Here is a 21,896-nt window from a genome sequence, read left to right on the forward strand (position 1 = left end):
AAATTTGATGTCTTCCCAAGCAATTAAAAGAGTGGGATATTAATGTACTGATTAATAAATTACGCGTTAGTTTTAGATGAACTAAAATATTAGGGATCATTTAAGTAAGAAAATGTTTTTCAGTTTCCTTTCGCTGTAATCATCATCATCTACTTATTTGTTTTTGCATTTGTTCTATGGATGAGAGCTTCGACTGGGAGTAAATAGTTCAACTTAATTTAAAGATAAAATCAGTAGGTATGCTAGAGTGTCATTGTTCTTAGATCTACCGTACATAAAAAATATTACAATGCCCTATGTAAGAGAGAAAAATTATTGTTTAAAGTCTTAGGAACTTTTATTTTTCCATAAAAGCAATTGTAAATTACATTAAAAAGTAAAATGTCAGTAGTAAGCGCAGGCATCTATGCGGCGGAAGTGATGGGCAGTCAAGGGGTGTTTAAGAAAGAAGTGTTTAAGAAAGTTGTGATCGAGTCCCATATATCTCAAGCTTTTTGGAAAGTTTTTTCGACGAATTCATAGAGATGGGAGTCTGGATGGAGGATGAACTTTGTAGAAAGTAGTATTTAAATATGGGTCCTTGTCCCACACTCTGAATGCTTCATAGAACCAACGGATTCTCCTGCCTTCCTAATTCAAAATTAATGTTAAAATGATTTTATAGAAAATATTTATTGATCTAACTTAAAGTAATCATCTTAAAATCTTAACGAACTAGGAAATAATGTATCATTTTTATTTCTTTTTAACAAAATTTTCTAGTTTTTCAGAAAATATTTATGTTTTTACAAAAAATTTTCTCTCTTAAGAAAATATTTTAACTTTTTGTTAAAAATTTGCTAGTTTTATAAAAATATTTCAAACTTTTTTAACAAAATTTTCTATCTCTTAAGAAAAATATTTATGTTTTTACTAAAAATTTTCTCTTTTAATAAAATATTTTAACTTTCTGTTAAAAATTTTCTATCTTTTAAGAAAGTAATTATGTTTTTATAAAAACAATTTCTCTTTTAAGAAAATATTTTTACTTTTTGTTAAAAATTTGCTAGTTTTATAAAAATATTTCAAACTTTTTAACAAAATTTTTCTATCTTTTAAGAAAATATTTATGTTTTTGTAATAATTTCCTAGTTTTTCAAAAAGTTCTAGATATTTTTCTGAAACTTTTTGTATTATTTATTAATGGGTGACATTTTTTCTTGATAATATAAACTTTTTCACCTGTGAAAATGCCCAATAAAGACAAAATATATTTCAATAAAATAAATAACATTTTTATTCAAAGTTTCACCTCGCCACTTCTGCGAGCATACATCACAGCTTTCTTAAAAATTTTATTTTTACTATACAATTTTTCTATTAACATATAAATTTGCTGGTAATTGAACATCGTTTAATGTTTTTAAAAATACATTTCCCCCCACTGGAGCTGATTTTCTATTTCGCAAAAAAGTCATTTATAAGATTTACTATATTACTTCCAGGAACAGCTTTATGCTGAATTCCGAGTGCTTGTCCTATTTATAGGTCTTGTAGAAATCGTCCAAATGCTTTCGCTTTAACGAGAGCACAATGCTTAAAATCTGGTGAATGTATAGTGTGTTGTGTCTTTGTAGCTAATTAATAACCTTTTAGTAAATGATAAACAAAGTCAACATTATTTAGGATTAGTATTTATTATTAGCTTGAAACATGAAGCACGTTGTTACATCTAGTACACATCAATCTAGCAAGTACAGTTGAAGTTGTAGTTGTTATATCTTGTATACATCAATCCAGCAAGTGCAGTTGAAGTTGTAGTTGTTATATCACACCCCCCTTTTTAAATTTTATCAAATTAATTCAATACATAAAGAGTAATCCCATTAAGCATAGTAAATTAAACACATACATAATCATTTAAATATTGAGGTCGTCGCCTTATACGACTACTGCCTGGTCCATTCACAGTCCCTGATCTAGAAACTGTATTAGTAACGATCGTACATTTATTTTCTGGAGACTCACCAAGATCATCATCATAATAATGATGGGCAGTATTACCACAATGTTCATTGCATGATTTAGACAATTTTAGAAATCTCCTATTTCTTATTAAAGTTCTTCCAGAGTTTGTTTTGACTTCATATTGACGAGGACTTTTAGTTTTACCCACTACAGTAGCTGGTTCCCATAGTTTGGATTTGACATTTTGAACAATAACTTTATCTCCCTGTTTAAGTTCTTTCAAGATTTTACTAGATTTATCGTAATAGTGTTTCTGCTTCTGTTGCCTCCTTAACAATTCTATGTCAATATCTTTAAATAGTTTAGGATTAAGAAGTTTACTGGTAATGGGCAATTTAGTTCTCAGCCGCCTGTTAAACATTAGCTGAGCAGGGGATAAGCCTAATCCAGAAATAGGTGTATTACGGTATTCTAATAAGCCCACTGAAGGTCTACGATTATCTTCAAAAGCTTTTTTAAAGATAGACTTACATATCCCAACTGCTTTCTCAGCCATCCCATTGCTTTGTGAATAATTTGGACTTGTGAATATCAATTCAATGTCCCACCCCTTTCCAAAGCTTTTGAACTCATGGCTGTTAAATGGGACATTATCACAAATAATAGTTTCCGGTATTCCGAATCTGGAAAAAATGTCTTCTAACTTAAGTATAATTTCGGTAGCAGTCTTATTCTGAATAGGTATAGTCTCAACCCACTTTGAATAATAATCAATTAATACTAAATAATCTGTATTATGAAAGTACATTATGTCAATTCCAATTCTTTGAAAGGGGCGAATCGGTATCTCATGTGGAATGAGCGGTTCTTTACACTGGGACTTTTGAAATTTTTCACATATGGTGCATTTGGAAACCATAGTTTCAATATCTTGGTTGATACCTGGCCAGTACATTAATTCCCTAGCTCTACTTTTACATTTTGCAATACCCAAATGAGATTCGTGAATTAACATTAACATATCCTGTCTTAATATACTCGGAATAATAATCTTATCGTTTAGAAATGCAAGTCCTTCTGCACAAACTATGTCATTTTTAACTTTGTAATATTGCTTCAAATTTTTAGGTACCTTTCTCTTTTCGGGCCAGCCCTTTTGAAAGTATTCACCAATAAGTTTTAAATCTTTATCATCTTCAGATGCTTTTTGAAATTGTTTAAACCTGCTTTCACTCATTGGTAAGATTTTAGAAATTGAATGCACCATGTTTAACATTTCAGGATCATCCGAAACTTTTTCTTTTACATAAGCTCTAGACAAAGTGTCGGCAACATACATTTTGTTACCTGGTAAATACTTTACTATGAAATCATAATTCAATAATTTAAGGAGCATTCTTTGTAATCTAGAAGAAATTTTACTAATTGGCTTATGCACTATAGAGGTTAAGGGCTTATGGTCACTTTCAACAACAATCCTATGACCATAGATCAAATTGTGATATTTTTGAAAAGCAAAAACAATGGCCAATAATTCCTTTTCAATCTGTGCATAATTTTGCTCCGTGTCAGTTAAACTTCTAGATGCAAAAGCAATGGGGTGACCTTCTTGCAATAAGCAAGCACCCAGACCATCTTTTGAACTATCACATTGAATAGTAATCGGTAGAGATTCATTAAACACTTTCAGAACTGGTGTTGAACTAATTAACTCTTTGATAGTCTGAAAGCTTACATCTTGTTCCGGACCCCATTGAAACTCTACATCAATTTTTAACAAATTTCTTAGAGGGGCTGTAACAGCTGAAACATTTGGTATGAATTTTGAAAGAAAATTAACCATACCTAACAGTCTCTTAATACCACTCTTGTCAGAGGGTTTCTCTATTTCGACAATAGCTTTAACATGTCCTGGATCTGCCCGTATTCCACATTTTGAAATAAGAACACCCATATACTTTACCTCAGGAACTTTAAATTGAAATTTGTCAGGATTAAATTTTACATTATTAGACTTGGCCCTCTCTAAAACTTCTAATAAAATGTTATCATGGTCTTCTTCATCCGCACCTGCAATAATTATATCATCGAAGTAAATTTCCACACCCTTAATATCCCCAAATAGTTTCTGATTTTTCTTCTGAAACACTTCAGGGGCTGAACTAATACCAAAAGGCAGGCGGTTAAACTTGTATCTACCGAAAGGAGAGTTAAAAGTGCATAATTTTGAACTTGCTTCATCTAACGGCACCTGCCAAAACCCATCTTTTAAATCGACCACCGAATAACATTGCTTTCCCTCTAATCTGTTAATTATTTCATCAGCGGATGGTATTGCATGGTGCTCACGTTTTATCGCTTTGTTAAGATTTCTAGGATCAAGGCATATCCGTAGTTTCCCATTAGGCTTTTCAACCACTACCATACTATTAACCCAATCTGTTGGCTGATTAACTTCAGATACAATGCCTAACTTCTCTAATTCATTAAGGGTTTTTCTTAACTCTTTATATAAGGATTGAGGCACTCTTCTAGGAGCATTTATTACAGGAGCAACATCCGGTTTTACCTCAATGTGACAAGGTTCCCCAGGAAACTTTCCCAATCCCTCAAATACAACTTTATATTTTTCAACTACTTTTATTTTAGATTCAAGAGTATCAATGCATTTAACCAATTGTAGCTCTTCACAAGCTTGTAAACCTAGGATAGGCTTCGATTTCACATCAATTACAATAAATTTAAGTAACACATCAAAATATTTGTCAGTGCAGCACATTAAATCTATGGAACCAATAGGTTCCAACTTGTTATTTCCATACGACACTAAAACAACATCAGTTGAGCTTAAATTTTTTTTCAAATTTAATGTTTCGAAAATATGCACAGGCAAAACATTTACTTGTGCCCCAGTATCTAACTTAAAAGACACCTGCTGACCCTCAATTGATATTGTTTTAAGCCATTCATTACAATTTACCGAGTGAACATTAAGCACACTATCAACAAAAAGACAAATATCATTATTGTCACTACTATTAGAGTCACAGTCAAATTGTACCTCATTCACATTTCTTTTATAGCTGAACTTACCTTTGCACATCACAGCAAAATGATTCTTTTTTTTACACTTATTGCATAGTTTATTATATGCAGGGCACTGCCCTCTTTTGTGCATTCTACCACATGACTGGCAGTCCACATTAGGATACGGATTTCGAGCATAACTGCTACCTTGCCCTTGCTTTTGAATCACATCAATACTACTGCTATTTGTTGACTCATTAATAGTTTCAACTTGTCTTCTGCTGAGTTCACATGCACGAACACTGTCAACAGCCTTCTGTAAGGTTAGACTGGGCTCTCTAAGTAATCGCTCTTGCAGTCCAGTGTCTTTCACTCCAAGTACTATTCTATCTCGAATCAAGCTGGTTTCCTGGTCTCCAAAATTACACGAAGCAGCTAGAGTTTTTAGTTCTGTCACATAGTTGTCAATGCTTTGACCATCCTTTTTAGAGCAGGAGAAAAATTTAAACCGTTCAAAAACTTCGTTACTTTGTGGAAAACAATAATCATCAAATTTTTTAATAATACTATTAAATGTCTTTTCATTATCTTCTAACTTAAAGGTGTTATAGATATTCTCACCTTCATCACCGATTAGATTCAACAAGATCGCTATTTTAACTGCATCTGGTTTTTCATCTTTCTCCGAGGCTACAAGGAAATTATCAAGTTTCTGCTTCCATTTTGTCCAATTTTCTTTCAAATTGCCACTAAATGACATGGCTCCAGGTGGTTTGAAGGTTTCCATTTTAATTATTACTTATAAGCACAGGTGAACACAAAAAGTTCCATCCACTACTAACTTATTTACACATGGGTACATCTTTTTCCTCAGGAAAATGCTTTTCTGACACCATGTTGTGTCTTTGTAGCTAATTAATAACCTTTTAGTAAATGATAAACAAAGTCAACATTATTTAGGATTAGTATTTATTATTAGCTTGAAACATGAAGCACGTTGTTACATCTAGTACACATCAATCTAGCAAGTACAGTTGAAGTTGTAGTTGTTATATCTTGTATACATCAATCCAGCAAGTGCAGTTGAAGTTGTAGTTGTTATATCACATAGTGCACGATGAAAAAGTTGGTATCAGTTCATCTACTTTAGGACAGCCAAAATCTTCCAAACTGTAAAACACTCTGCCGGTTAGAATTTCTAAAAATTTCCGTTTTCCGAGTCCTTTCACATAGATATGTGAATACATATCACACAAAAAAGTCAACATAGTATGAAATTTAACGTAGGGTAATTCTCCTTGGTTCCAATCTATTTGATGAATATTTCGGACTGTCCAAGAATATTGCATTTTCTGTTGTGTTGGAAGTTCTTCAAACGGAAACGGTGGTTGGAATGTACACACTCCGGTAATGGAATTACCTTTTACAGCATGAAAAGCAAGTTCTTTGACAATGTATGCCCCTGATGAAAGTTGAAAACCTTCAAAATCAATGACTAAAGCTGAGAATCCCTTTCTGTTTCCTAACTACAATAAAAAAAAGAAAATTTTGAGTCACCAAGAAAAATAATTAACAACACACAGTTAAAATGATTACGATAATGTTCATAACTCCTGTCGATTACTACGATTAAGAATTTATTTGCAAAGTAAAAGTCTTTACCTCCTGAGTTCTGTCTAAAATAAACCCTTTTACAAAAACAAATATGAAACGTTCACTTTTAAGAAAATATTTTACTTTTTGCTAAAAAAATTGCTAGTTTTATAAAAATATTTCAAACTTTTTAACAAAATTTTCTATCTTTTAAGAAAAATATTTATGTTTTTACAAAAAACTTTCTCTTTTAAGAAAATATTTTTACTTTTTGTTAAAAACTTTCTACATTTTAGGAAAAATATTTTATGTTTTTACAAAAAAATTTCTCTTTTAAGAAAATATTTTGGCTTTTTGCTAAAACATTTTGTCTTTTAATAAAATATTTCAAACTTTTTAGCAAAATTTTCTATTTTTTAAGAAAAATATTTATGTTATTGAGGAAACTTTCTAATATTTCAGAAAATTCTATATAATTTTCTGAAACTTTTTGTATTAATTAATAAAGGGTGTAATTTTTTCTTGATAATATAAACTTTTTCTCCTGTGAAAAAGATCTATAAAGACAAAATATATTTTAATAAAATAAATAACATTTTATTCAAAGTTTCACCTAAGCACTTCTGCGAGCATATATCACGGGTTTCTAAACAATTTTCTAAGAAATAATTTTATTCCCACGTTCTATAACAAGTATGAAGCACTATGTTATTATGACTAATTGATAAAACGTGGATAAGCCCCAAACGTCCCGGACAAACATTATCTTTGTAAAATTTTGTGAGAAATAGATAACGTGTTCAAGTTCTGTAATCAGTATCATTTAAATATATACTTTCAAATAGAACGGCTATAGTTAGTTTTAAATTAACTGCTAATTTGAAAATAAAGTAAGTTATTTGCATTATTATAACATTAAATTATAATAAAACGAATATGTTCTTATTATAAATGAATTTAAAGCGGCAAAAATTCCCATTACATGTTTCTTAGATTTAAAATAATTGATTTGAAATTTTAAGGAAATTTAATATATAATTGATAATATAAATATGTCGTTATTCATTCTTTTTAACAAAATGCTCTAGTTTTAAGAAAATATTTTTATTACTGAGGGAGATTTTCTAATATTTCAGAAAATAATTTTACTTTTGTGAAAAATTTCTAGTTTTTCAAAAATAATTTTTATATTTTTGTAATAAGTTTCTAGTTTTTATGAAACTTTTTTGCATAAATTATTAAAGGGTGTATTTTTTTTATTGAATAGGTTAATAATAGGTAATATTAAATAGGTAAATAATAATTATAGTCATTTATATCAACTGTATTTATGTTAAAAATAACTAAAATTAAGAGTTATTAATATAGTCTCTTTCTAACATTTTAAGTATAAATGATACCATTAGAATTCATATAGTATTTTTTAAAATTATTAAAATTTATTTTATTAAAACCTTAAGTTTTCCTCTGATCTCTGTACATTCACAGGATACTGGTTAACGAAACCAATCCCACTATTTGTCGTCGGACTAAGGGTAGGAGGTTTTCGTAGTCTTCCTCCTCATATAACATGGGTACTCACAAAGTCCACTTCGAAGACATGTATTGTCTCAAGATCTAGGAGTTCCATTGTCTTCTGGGTTCAAAAAGGACAACATTGATAGCCGTAAATCCAAACGATAGGGATAAAAATATCTAATCGTATAAACTAATATTTATTAATTTAAAATTAATATACTTTTAATTCTAATACTTTTAATTTTCACAGTAGACATACTTAATACATTTTAACAAATGGAAAGTTAATTTAACAAATATTAACTTCATTTAGATTACGTAATGAAAAAAAATAATAACTATTCCTAATTTGTAACTAAGAAGATGAGTAATTTTTATTATTAACAAAATAAAAATAATTAATTAAAATGTACAAAACAGTTTACTTTCTCTTGGTTAATTAAAGATACAGATTAACGCATCTCAGTAGTTTTATAAATAATACTGTTTAACATTATCAATATACTATTTATCATCAATATAATAAAAATAACGTAGTTATAAAATTTTTAAAGTTAACTAAGTTTTGTCACATGCTCTGCCTAAAAAACGAATTAGTGCTAGAAGTTAAAATAAAACAATTCTATTAACAATAAATTTAAAAGCATAGTAAATTAATAAGAAATCAATAGTACTTACTTCAGTTTCAGCATGTTTTCTCTTTAAATAACCGTCCATAACGAAATGGTTACTTGAAAAACTTTTCAAAAACTTAATCGAGACACAACAGAAGAACAAGTGAAATACTAATATAAGAGGGGGGGGGGTAGAGGAAATTAAGTCACTCTATCCTTCTAGTTGCCAAATCATGAAAGTATAACTCTAACAACCAATCAGAAAAATTTTAAACTGTCACATGCTTAACTATTTACCAGCGCAAGTGAAAGGAACTGAATTCAACACATGCGTCATAACCCAAGATCTAGCTTGTTATATGTTATCAGAATGACTCGTTCTGTAACCAGTAGTTGTGTTATCACACAAAAACACGTCAAATCTTAACATGTGTATGGTCAGCGCCGTTGCCACCCAGGGAAAGCTATCATAACATTAAGAGGGGCAGAAATAATTATTTAATAACTGTTAAAAGGTTAAATGAAAAATATATCGATGAAACAGTAGGATGATATCGATATCAAACAGTTTTTATTTATACACGTGTTCAGAATACAAAAGTCTAACTTATTAACACATATCTAACCAAGCATTCGTGGGTCAGTGGTTATGATATCCAACTACTGACCCACGAAGGCTTTTTGATGGCGTGAGTTCGATCCTCAGCTTTAATTATATTTAATAAATAATATTAAAAACAGATTTAAATATTAAAATAGATTTAAAGTTATTTTATTCCCACATAGATGGCGCCACTAGAGTAAAAGTATGATATCATTTATGTGTTATGTAATAAGAGATGACGTCATAACTTCATAATATACAATATCTCCCCAAATAACAAAGTTTCTAAGTGTTGCCATCCTTAAAAACTAATGTTAAAAATAATAAGTGTTGCCACCCTCAAAAAACTCATAAATTAAATAATATTAAAAAAACGAAACTAAATTAAAAACAGAAACCGAAACTAAAAATATATTAGGCTTAAGAAAAAAAAGAAATAAGCTCCCCATGACGCTGCAGACGAAGTTTCAGGCGGGCAGAAATAAGCAACTTCCGGTTGGGGCAGAAATAAGCACCCCTTGACTGCCCATCACTTCCGCCGCATAGATGCCTGCGCTTACTACTAATGTCTTTTCCTTGGTCTTAGGCGATGGAAATTTTTTCTTCACCAAATCAAACCTCTGACATATTAATCAAATTAATGATAATCGCTGTTTATTATTTTTGTAATAATCTGATTAATCAAGTAATGTGAGTACTATTGCTCGGTTTACTCTAAACTGACGTTTTTTTAAGGTTAAGTGCTCTACACTAATGTTTATACTCTATCCAGTATACTCTACACTAATGTTTTTTTTTTTTTTCTAGGTTAAGTGTCTTTGTGCAGTCTGCATTTCCCCGGCATATCCTAGACTAATGTTTTTTTTTTTTTTTTAAATTTTTATTTAGTTATTTTTTTTTTATCGGGAAATTTCTCTGCCCGATATTTCCTTCATTGATGTTCCTTTAAGGTTAAGTGCCTTTGTCGGTATACGTTTATCCAGAATACTGGACACTGATATTTGTAAGATTAAGTGCAAATGCCGCCCGTATTCCTACATTGACCGTTAAGGCGAAATGTTGCCCTTGTGGTCTCGAATTCACTCATCTTGATTTTGGAGATTTTTTTTTATGGCTATCTTTAACGGAACAATACTTATAATTAAGTTAGGTTAAGAAAATTGAGAAAATTAATAAATTGAGATTAACTTCAAATGAAACATTCACATTTTTTTAAGCAAAAGTAGTTTTTTTTTCTTCTTTTCTATTTGAATAATTTATCGTGATAGGAATCATAATCATAGAAATGTATCTACATTAAAAGAAAATCTTGACCTTTCAATCTTGGTTCTTTGATAACACCTCCGGGATGTTTCCCAGACCGTCGCCAATAGCCCATTGTGCAGCTCTAGTGCGACGTAAATTAGCAACAACAACAACAATCTTCAATAACAATAATAAATCTTAAAATAAACATCAATTTTTCATCTGCTTCCATTATAAAATTTTATAAGAAATACTTGCTACTTATTTTAAGATAAACTTTATGCAAAATGAACATAATTCCTGAAAAATCAGCAGAGACTATATAAACACTATTTTTTTTAAAAAGTTACACGCAATAATTTATTTATTAATTTTTTGTGCATACCCCCTATGAAAATTTTAAATTTGTTTTAAAATTATTTTGTTGATACAAATTTGATACTTGATGACCTAAGATATATTTGGCGCAAGATATATGTATACTCTAAGATATATGTATTGAAAAAATAGCATGGCTCGCTCAATATTTTTTTTTGTTAACGAAAATATTTATTATTCTTATTAGGAAAGCATGCTTAAAGATAAGTTGAATTTGAAAATGGATCTTTTTCACTCAGGAGGATTGTTTTTAAGCAACGAAGAACAGCAGATTTTGCAGTTATCGTTGCCAGTTTTGAAAACGGAAAATAAGTTCACTTCAGTTGGATTTTTTGGCAAAATTTTTGGCACAAAAAATGACTACTACCTCGCTCAAGGTAGAGGCGAAGACTTCATTAGAAACAAGATTCCATTTTACAGGTTTAATTTATTATTTATTTCAAATCTAATAATAACATATTTTCTAAGCTTACTAAGCTTACTTACGGCACTTACTTTGTGCTATAAACTAGATTCGAAATTTTAAAAGAATAAAAGGAGAAAATATTCCTATGTATATTTTTACACTACTTTTTAGTGTTTGTGAAATTTGCACACAGGTTCATTGTGTAAAAAAAATTAATAGCTTTACATTTTTTAAAACTATTCTATTATTTTCCTTTAAATGACATTTCTACAAGCCAATCTTGCCAGCCATCATTGGTAGGAGAACCTTACGTTTAAAAAAAGGACACAGCTAAGGTGACAGTGTGATTTAGCTCTGAACCCACCCGATAGATGGCAGCACCACTCATTCCACAATTTAGACATTAATTAGAAAGGGAAGGAAATATTCGCCCGACCCCTTCACCCATGGATTTTGCTCAGCAACCGACCACAGGATTTTTGATTCCGCCGATATTAAGAAGACAGATTGTACTTGGTGATTACAGATTATACTCGGTGGATCTTAGCAGCTTTGAGGATCGAATCCCGATCCTTCGTGTTCGATATTCTAATCACTGGCCTAGACGGTTCAAAAAAATCAGGAAATTTATTCTGAATTCTAAATCATGTTTTTCCATTTAGTAGGAAAAATTATTTCAGAGTTACTGGATATTGTCTTTTATTAGAGTATAACTTCACTTCTGACGTCTGTGCTATACAACATTGAAACAACTCAGACACTCATTTTAGTTTAAGCCTTAAAATAATATTGTGCAGAGAAAATAATTTATAATAAATGAAATCAGTAATTATTCATTAAATGAGTACCGGGCAGAAATCTCAGTGCCAAAGTTATCATCAAGCTTTTAAAGTATCAATATGTTTGTACAAATTTATTTTCAGAAATGAAAAGGAATTTTATAATTTTATGACAACTTCGTAAATTAGTTTTTGTTTTCATTGCTATGCTTTTTCAATATGTATCACTTTATTTGTGTGAAATAAATGAAAGGAAAATATGAGATCACCACTTCATCGTCTGACGTGGTATTGCTAATGTTGTGATGTCGAAGTTTGCGAAAATCGCCAAGTTTCATCAATTATACTGCAAAATCTGATTAAGTGGTTAATGAGGCATCTTGCAGTTAATCTTGTGAAAGTTTACTATAAGCGAATCATTTCTGGACCATATCAGAATTTCAATATTAATATTTAATATTTCGTCATAAATTAATATTTAACAATAAATCGCCATATTTTCTATTTTTACTAATTTATATCGTTTTGACAGTGGACGCTATTTTTGTAACAAGATAAAACATTTTTTCTTTTAAAATTGTCTTTAATAATCTCCATTTTAATTTAAAAAAATCTAGTGCTTAAACAAATTTGCATGATAATACTGCTTTAAATATTATCAACGATTATAAAAATTAGAAATATCGACTTCGATATTTCTTTTTTGTATTGTAATCAATGTCTAACGTTTCCGATAATGAACGCGAAATTACCGTGAATTTAATCTTCGCACAGTGGCATCTAGTTACAGATCGACGATGATCTGCTTGTCCAGTAAGTAAAGGCGATCGGTGTGCAACATCGATAGAATTGTTACCATCCCTCCATTTTGGTCACGAAATTGTCCCGCAGCTAATCGTTAAGACACGGCTCCCAGCAGAGCACCGAAGTCAAGCATCACTGGCTACGGTCAGTGTGCTGGTGGGTGACCACTTGGATCAATCTGCGTAGGGACCGTGAGTGTGCGGTATTGGTCTTCGTTAAACTGTTCTACCGTAAAGTGCTCGACTTCACATGCAGGTCGTCGGGCTATCGAAGCGGGGGATGCCATCCCCTCTGCAGAGGATCAAGAAGATTGTGATAGCATGTTTTCGGATCACCCAGACCGTCGCCAATAGCCCATTGTGCAACTATAATGTGGCGTAAATAAACTACAACAAAACAAAACAAAATGCACAACGTGACGATGGTCGAGTTCCACCTAAACTCTACACGACCAAAAATTTTATTTTTGATGTAGTTTTGAAATTATATTTTCAGTTAGTCATAAAAAGTTTGTGATGTATTGCTGTGTCATACAGCTCTATTTACATTCTGCATTTATATATTCTTACAAATAATCTTTCTCTTTTTAATTAACCAAAATTTTTAAGAAAATATTTCTAAATGTGTATGTATACGTTAGAAATAAGGTTTTGGAATTTTTGAGCAGTTGAGAGAATTATCATTTGAATACTCCTTTTAAAGGGTTATTTAAATGATGCCATTTATTTCTGTTCAATAGTTTGGATGGTATTTCATGGCGCATTTTATTCCCTCCTTCTGATGGAGATCTATCGGCTTTCCACTTGATTCGAAATCGATTTACGGGTGATCCAACGCATAAACAGGTCTATAAAGAAGTTGGAGAAAGTAACAAGGTTTGCATCATAGGATTAATACTATATCACAGTTTATATAATGTTTTAATTACAAATGCTCGAATTCCAACGGGCTTACTTTATAGCTTGTGACATAGATTTATTTGCTTTTTTCGTTTTGAATTGTCTCGATTTTCTTAACAGTAAAGTTGATTTTTATGATTACCTTATATTTTACTTAGCTCATTATTTAATAAAAACTACAATTTCAATGTGTGATATTTAATTTATTGCTAGCATTTTTTCTCTTTTTTCGAAGTCAGATTTCTTGAAAAATCGTAAAAGCCACCGCCACCTACAATGTTTAACTTGCTTTGGATTCCGTGTTCAACTTAGCGTTGCATTTTGTTTTGCTGCTCAAAAACTATTAATTTAGAAACTTAAAATCATTAAAGTGCGTAAGAAAGTGTTCAAGAATTACGATGGAATGAAAAAGATTTAAAGTTCGATAATTTGTTTGAGAATCATTAACTGCACTACTTGTAGAAAAAAATACCATATGGGTCGCTCTACAGGCCACAGGAATGCAAATACAGAATTGAAATTTGGCATGATGAAAGGACCTAGTTTGTTTATGACCTTATAACAAACCTTTTTTTTATTTTTTTTTCTTACGAAATTCCATTTTGTTTGAAGATATTGCAATTCTAAGTGCTATTTTTCGATTTTTTTTTTGTTATACGTTACATTTTAGTTTGCAGCTCAAACTCTATGAGACTGAGGAACGTGAAGTTACGTAATTGAGTAGAAAAATGTACAAGAAGATTACTGTCTCTCTCTCCCCCACCCCTCGATCTTTATTTTTTTATTTCAATAGAGCTTGCGCTCTAGTAAATGTCAATAAAAAGTAGCAAAAAAGAAAAAGGAAAAAAAAAGAGAGATTTTTGTTGACAGAAATAGAGATTATATGTTGCCCGATATAAATCTCAACATTCATAGTGGAATTTCGAAAATAATTTAAAAAAAGAAGTTGATGACTAACGCTGAAAACTATTTCTTATAGGAATTGTTATAAGTCTCTTCAGCAAGTGAAATTACTTCTCATTTATTCCTTCTTATTGAATCTCACAATCTGTATTCCTCAGGTTAAATTTTTTGACAGTACAGATCATTGTATTTAATATCTAGATAATGGACTATTTTGCTACGATTATTTTCTCACGTAAAGCTACAATAATTTCATATTTTGAAACCAAAATGTTCTGTGTTTTTGTGGAAAATATTGACTTTTAACAAGAATAAACTATGATGATTAAGAATTAATTACAGGGATTGAAGAGTGGATCACTCAAGGGACGGAGACTCATATTATTGTTAAAAATATGGTAGACAAAACATTATTTGTTTCTAATAATCAGAAAAATGTTTAATTTTTTCTATCGAACTCAATTATAATTATTTTAATTCTTATAGTGTACGTTTTGAAAAATTTACAAATTTCGAAAATACATTGTCGAGAGCCGTGATGGCTTAGAGGGGATAGAGGGCTCGCCTTTCAATGAGGTAAACCGGGTTCGAATCCCCTTGGAGTGAGTCTAACCGTGGGAGATTCTTGTGGTTTTCCTCTACAAGTAACGCAAATGTGGGTTAGTTCCATCAAAAGTCATCGAATGAAGGCAAATTTCTCCCAATACTTGATCCAGGAGTTTCCTTGTCTTCTGGATTGGATTCAAAATTACAAGGCTACTAAGTAGAACAATAGTAATCGTAGACCCAAAAATTGGGCCGGCTGTTCAACGACGATTATAAAAAAATATATTGCCAAAATTTGTAAATATTATTATTAAAAATGTTATATGGAAATATATTGTTAAGAGAATAATCTAATATTATGCATTTACCATATAGGGAGTTATGAAAGAGGAGCGTCGATTAAGTGCTTTGGTCAAGTTACTGGACTTTGAAACAGCGATTGGCCCAAAAAATGCCCTAGTGATAAATGTTAATGGAATCATTGAAAAGAACCCATATTTTAAAGGTAATATCAGCGTTGGTGTTTATTAAAACACATATTACATTTTAATCTCGTTAACACGAAAACGGCGGTGCTTTCATAATCATTTCATATTAAACGAATTTTGTTTTATCTGATACATCAGGAAAACTATTTATTACGTATTATAAATACATGTTACGTATTACATTTATGTACGCAAATAACACTATGATGAACCAAACAAATTAAAATAAGCTTGAAAGTTGTAAGTATTTGATCAAACAATTTTATTTTTACTATTTTATTTAGTTGCCCATCTGCTACTTCTATCAAAGGAAGAAAATAAAAATAGCATGCCTCAAAATGAATGATTAGAATTTTATTCACAAGCTGCTGTTTCCACTTTCTTTTCATGTTAAGTGATAATTAACTTGAAAATTTTATGTTAAACATGCAAAATACAACAATAATTGATTGCTGACATCACGGTACCAAACACGTGTTTCATGTAAAGCGATAGTTCATGATAAGCGATTTCAAGTTAATAAGATTTGACTGTAAAAGGAAGAAAGATTTAATTACATTTTAGCTTCAATTGACATGGAACTGTTTTTCGAATGTATTGGATATTCGAACGATACTTTGAAGCATGAATGTACTTTAAAATGCTAAGTATTATCTGAATAATTTGCTTTATAAATTACATTTAATACCCCGCATCAAATTGTCACCAATTTTTCGTTTTAATCCCCACGGACCACCAAGTAGAAAATATTTAACTTCACGGTCCCATTTTTTTTTAAAGTAAAGGAGGTCTGGTCTGGTCTTGTTGGTTGGTCGGGGTCTCTGAGGCCGAGATGGCCCTTTACCCCTTTATCATGAAGTAAAGATCGGTGAGGTGAAAAGCATAATGCTAAGGATGAGGTGGGAAAAAAATGGCACATTGTCATGGTGAGGAAAAGCTGCGAGATGACTTGAAAACGAGTTGAGAGTAATCAACAAAAATGAAGTCCACTGTGCTTTGCTTGAAGAAAACATCTCGCTGTTTTTAAGATTACTTATCTCGATTAGATAATTATCATCTCCAGTCTCCGCTAGTAACTAAACTGGGCGAGGACCCGAAGGACAATAGATGTTAGTAAGGCCAGACTCCTACTTGTGAAACATGCTTCGACCAGTCGGTTTCAGACGCAAATGGCCGCCATTAACAGTTTGATCGAACAGGTGCTAGATGCTACCAACGAAAGGTCAAAGAAATCATCACGTTCACGTACGAAGAAGCTAAACAATTTACTACAGCCGCTTACACGGTGTGTGTCACGTTGGCTGGATTTGAAATTCATCTTGATGTTCTGTCTTTCAAACATTGATCAGTGATCGACGTCGCAGAAGAACTGCAGTCATCAGGCTTGCATCAAACGCTCACGAAGAGAGGAATGTGTGTAAAGGAGGAAAGTTCTCCATCTCATTATATAGTTGTCTTCCTCCTTAACCCTTAAACGCAGAATTTTTATTAAGCACATTTCTCATACTTTTTTCATTATTTTGTATTAACTTAGGCCAAAATAAGTGAAAAATATTATATTCAGTAATGTTAATTTCCTGTAATTAATTAATGTTTAATGATTATCGATTGAGCCGTGATGGCTCAGGTTACAGTGAGCTGACCCGGTCATTGGACCGCCTTCCAATGAGCTGACCCGGGTTCGAATCCCACAGATGGATGGTCGATACGAATTCCGCATCCAGCTCACACCAACCACAGTGCCGACGTTAAATATCCCCAGCGGTAGACGGACTATGGGTTAGAGTCCCCTTGCCGTCAGGCAAACCGTGGGAGGTTCTCGTGGTCTTCCTCTCCATGTTATGCAAATGTGGGTTAGTTCTATCAGAAAGTCCTCCAAGAAGGCAAATTTCTCCCAATACTTAATCCAGGAGTTCCCTTGTCTTTTGGATTGTGTTCGAAATTACGAGGCTATGGAGATGAAAATTAGTTGTCGGAAACAAAAGCATTGGGTCGGCTTTTCAAAGACGGTTAGAAAGTTATAAAAATGTAAAATACATTTACCGTTGAAAAAGTATTATATTGAAGACAATCTAAAATATTGTAGTTAATTATAAAATGAGTAAAAATTATTAATTCTAGATATTGAGTTATAATTTTTCAGACAGAGAAAGAGGAGTTAAATTTTTGCTGCATAACAATGATTGGATATAGACAGCCGTTTCGAAACTATAACTATGTATCGCCGTCATTGTTGAGGCACAGACTTCAAGTAAAGTCATTGTGGCTGTTTGTTTAATTTTTTTTTTACATACTGCATCGGTGTTAATACTGATACTCAAAAGTTTTTTTATTAGTGCTTTTTATGATGTTGTTTGCATTGTTATAGTAGCTTTGTTAATTATTCGTAATTACGTTATTAAAATAACTAATCATTTAATTTGGTCGATGAAGCCAAAATATTTAATTAAAACTATACTTTTTAAGGCAAATTTGTTACATAATATCGTGCTTCATTTATGTGCGTTCCTTCATTTATCTGCTTATACTCTTTCACGTATCTACTATTAACCCTTTAACGTAGAATTTTATTAAACATAATTTTCATACTTTTTTCATTATTTTGTATTAATTTTTAATTTAGACCAAAATAATTGAAAGATATTATATTCAGCATTTAAGTAATTTATGGTTATTAAATATAGCATAAGACACCGGTTTTTTTTTTTCTGCATTAAAAGCAATATCTTCCAAACACAGCTCACTTTCAAACAGTAATTTTTCAAATTTGCACTTAAAAGCAACTATTTGGATCTAAACGAAACAGTTATTCATTATTGATTTCCGTAAACTACAAAATCAAACATAAAAATTTTTTTTTTTGAATATGAAGAAAAAAAAAAACTTTCAGGCTACTTTTTTTTGGATTTCATATATTAATACAAATGTAATTCCTGTAATCTAACAGATTTTTTTAATAGCTATAAGACTGTTTTTTTATGTTCAAAAAATACTTAAATTTTCTTTTATTTGTAATTCAAAAAAAAAAAAGAAAAAGAATACATGAGAGGAACTCCAGTGTCCCAACTGCGTCAAAGGATTAAAAAAGTGAAGATGTTTCTGCGGTTTTAAAATAAGTTTAATAATTAAACGGCTATTAAATTTGGTAAGTTTTCAGCAGAATATCTTGAATGAAATTTAACATGACAACTAAGGATGAAAAAAATCACATGATGATAATGTTTACTCTTAGTAAAGTCTGTTCATAGTTTGTCTATGGAAAAAACTCCCCGGGCCATAAAGTCTGAGGTCACCTGCTGCTATGGAAACAAGAAACACATCATATTTCAAAGAGGAGACCTTCCCTTTTCCCTGATTCTCTTTGTCCCTCTGACTCGAGCCGAAACCTTTCTTAAATACTTACCGAACACCGCTATAGTTAGTCTATGTAAGAAACTCCCCTAGTCATTCGTCTGGAGGGAGGGAGTTGACTATGGTAACGAGGTTTAACTATTTAGAGGTTTTTTAAGACAGGTTTTAAGACTCGACTCTGCGAGAGAAAGGGAATCTTGAGAAAGAAGCTCCCCTCTTTGAAATGCGCCATTTCCTGTTTCCGTAGCAGCAGACAACCTTTGACTTCGTGGTGAGGGGAGTTCTTTCTATAGACAAACTGTACTTGAATTAGTTAAACCTCGTAATTATAGTCACCACCGCAGTTCTTGACAAATGGCGAGGAGAGTTCTTTCCACAGTCAAACTGTACAATTCTTTCGTGGACGTAATTAATTTTTTCATAGACCACGGTTTGGTGACAGCGGCTCTACACTATACTTCATCTTAATTGAAATGCTCTACATTATACCAATATGATCTCTCCAAGAGTTCGTGGGTTCGATCCCCGCTGACCGAAGAATGGTGACTGATGCACGTTAAATCTGGCAAGTCCTCCATGTTCTCATAACAAATCAATACCTCTGGGGGTACTGATCCAGGAGTTTTCTTGTCTTCAGGATTGGTTCAAAATTACAAGGCTACTTATTTGAACATTAGTAGTTTTAAACCCAAAATTGGGTCTGTTGTTGAGCGACGGTTATAAAATATTAAAAAAAAAATATGATCTCTGAATGCGATCGAGTTCCTACTGTGTAGATGATCCATACACGATGCCATTCCATCCAAATTATATACATTTTTTTAAAAAAAAAAACTTTTAATAGTTTTTCTTTTAATTTAACTCAATTTATGATGCAACGTTGTTATAAATTGAAATTCCTCTAAATCTTGCATTCTTATCTCATATTCGAAACAATGCACAGTTACGAAAGTCTAGAAAATACATTTTTAATAAATATAAAAGAAATGATAGAGTGAGATAATAATAGCCAGAGGCTGGACAGAAAGAATTTCAATTTGAAAATTTCAAATACTAAGAAGATCTTATGTTACAGAAATAAAATTACTGAATTAGTCAATTATTATTGAAGTCAATCAAGGCAAAGACAGGATTGAAATAATAAAAATCAATTCGTTTAATGAATTAAACTCAATTTATCTTAGAAACTCTTCGAAAGTCTAGTGTTACTTAGAGAACATATATTGAAATTTAAGAATGTTAGGTTTAACACTGAAACTAGTTATAAAGTCTTTGCAAATTTAATAGATGGATAAATAAATAAATAAATAATTAAGAACGTTTCAAAGTTTTGAACAGTATATAAGAAAACTCACATTCTCACTATTCTAGGTTTATCCAAAATGGAAGCTTTAGATTTGAATTCTTATTTGCACTATCGTCTGCCGGAAGCTGATGTAAGCATCGCTCCAACCATCTTAATTTGTCCACCAGGAGGTGACAGAGCTCGGCAGTTTTTGGAACCTATCAATTTAGACTTTCCAAACGGTGACACATTTCTTTAATTTAATTCTATCGTACTTTTTCTTTGCAATTAGCTTATTATTGAATAGCCAGGTTAAAGTTAGACTGAAATTCTACTTAATATTAGAACGAACCATAGTTTGGAAGATAATTTTTCTTTCAAATTACAATTTTTGTAGATTTTTTTATTGCGTTATCAATTGAAAAAAAATTAGGATGTGCAGTTACAGTGTCAAGTTATATTTAAAAGTTTAAAGATTAGTTTTAAAAAGAAAATGTGTTCAAGTAAAAATAATTTTTTTTTGTTAAACGTAAGGTAAAAGCCAAAAAATGTAACGTTAACGTGTTAAACAGAGGATATAGTCAAATTTCAAAACAATTTTTTACAGTAAAAAAAAAAAATGCCCACGCTGTAATTTTTTCATACTAAACCCATAAGCAATTTTAAACTTATATTTTTATCAGTAAAAAAAAAACTCTTTATAGTTAATAGATGCATATGAAGTTATTGCCTAATTTTGAAATATTTTTACACTGAAAAAAAGTACAGTCAAGACTATCACAGTACGTTAAAATTTACCGTGTTTCTAAATTTCTGAATCATGTTTCTTTATTTTTTTTTCTACCAGAAATGATTTTACTATATTGAACGATAATTTTACCAGACTTTTTCGCAGTATATGAAATTAAAAAAAAGCAACTTATATGGCAAATTAAAAAAAAAATCAATATTCGTCTCACCTTGTTTAGCATGTTCTTCAAATTCAATATTTTAAACTTATTTTCAAAAATGTATATAGGGTCCTGGAAGCTTCAAGCCGATGCCCTAAAAGAAGTTGTTTACCTTCAAAACCTCTGGTGGCCCGGTTATAAGTTTTACTATATGCCAGAAACAGCAGAATATAGTGCTATTTATATGGGATATGGAGAGAGAAACGATGATTTGCCATTCATGATATAAAGACCTGAAAGCAAAATAGTTTTATTTTTTATTTTTAATTATTTGTATTTTGTCTTTATATGCATTTATAGTTTGTTTTCGTATTGAATAAATTTCCAAATTCTAGATTCGAAACTAATTATTAAAATACTTCACATGGCACATTTTAGATAAATCATTAAATTGTTTGAAAGATAAGATTAGTTTGCTTGTTTTTTCTTACTTTTTGCATTATTTTGCTATAATTTAGACCAAAGTAATAGGTCATAGGTCAAATGTAAATAGGTCATATTTAATAATTTAAGATCATGAAATACGATACCAGAGTTTTTTTTCTGCTTTAAAGGTAAA

The 21,896-nt window shown here is 31.0% G+C and overlaps 1 protein-coding gene across 2 annotated transcripts; it reads left to right on the top strand.

Annotated features, from left to right (window-relative positions):
- The first annotated feature begins 66 nt into the window (after positions 1–66).
- On the top strand, positions 67–21,671 carry Rsph9 (Radial spoke head protein 9). 2 transcript variants are annotated; one of them, XM_087166229.1, is made up of 6 exons: positions 67–237; positions 11,114–11,346; positions 13,655–13,790; positions 15,639–15,768; positions 20,474–20,629; positions 21,406–21,671. In XM_087166229.1, the coding sequence occupies exons 2-6, from the start codon at positions 11,120–11,122 to the stop codon at positions 21,564–21,566; spliced, it is 810 nt and encodes a 269-aa protein (XP_087022355.1). In that variant the 5' UTR covers positions 67–237; positions 11,114–11,119; the 3' UTR covers positions 21,567–21,671. The 2 variants fall into 2 exon arrangements, with proteins under 2 accessions (XP_087022355.1, XP_087022356.1); XM_087166230.1 differs by lacking the exon at positions 67–237 and adding an exon at positions 7,374–7,457.
- Positions 21,672–21,896: the final 225 nt, after the last annotated feature.

Source organism: Parasteatoda tepidariorum, chromosome 6 (assembly GCF_982258835.1).
Source record: "Parasteatoda tepidariorum strain Cologne lab strain chromosome 6, Ptep-v5.0, whole genome shotgun sequence".
NCBI lineage: Eukaryota > Metazoa > Arthropoda > Arachnida > Araneae > Theridiidae > Parasteatoda > Parasteatoda tepidariorum.

Coding starts and splice junctions, on each gene's coding strand:
- Rsph9 (XM_087166229.1), top strand. CDS start 11,120: ATGCTTAAAGATAAGTTGAATTTGAAAATGGATCTTTTTCACTCAGGA. Junction 11,347..13,654: donor AACAAGATTCCATTTTACAG/GTTTAATTTATT, acceptor TCTGTTCAATAG/TTTGGATGGTATTTCATGGC. Junction 15,769..20,473: donor AAAGAACCCATATTTTAAAG/GTAATATCAGCG, acceptor TCACTATTCTAG/GTTTATCCAAAATGGAAGCT.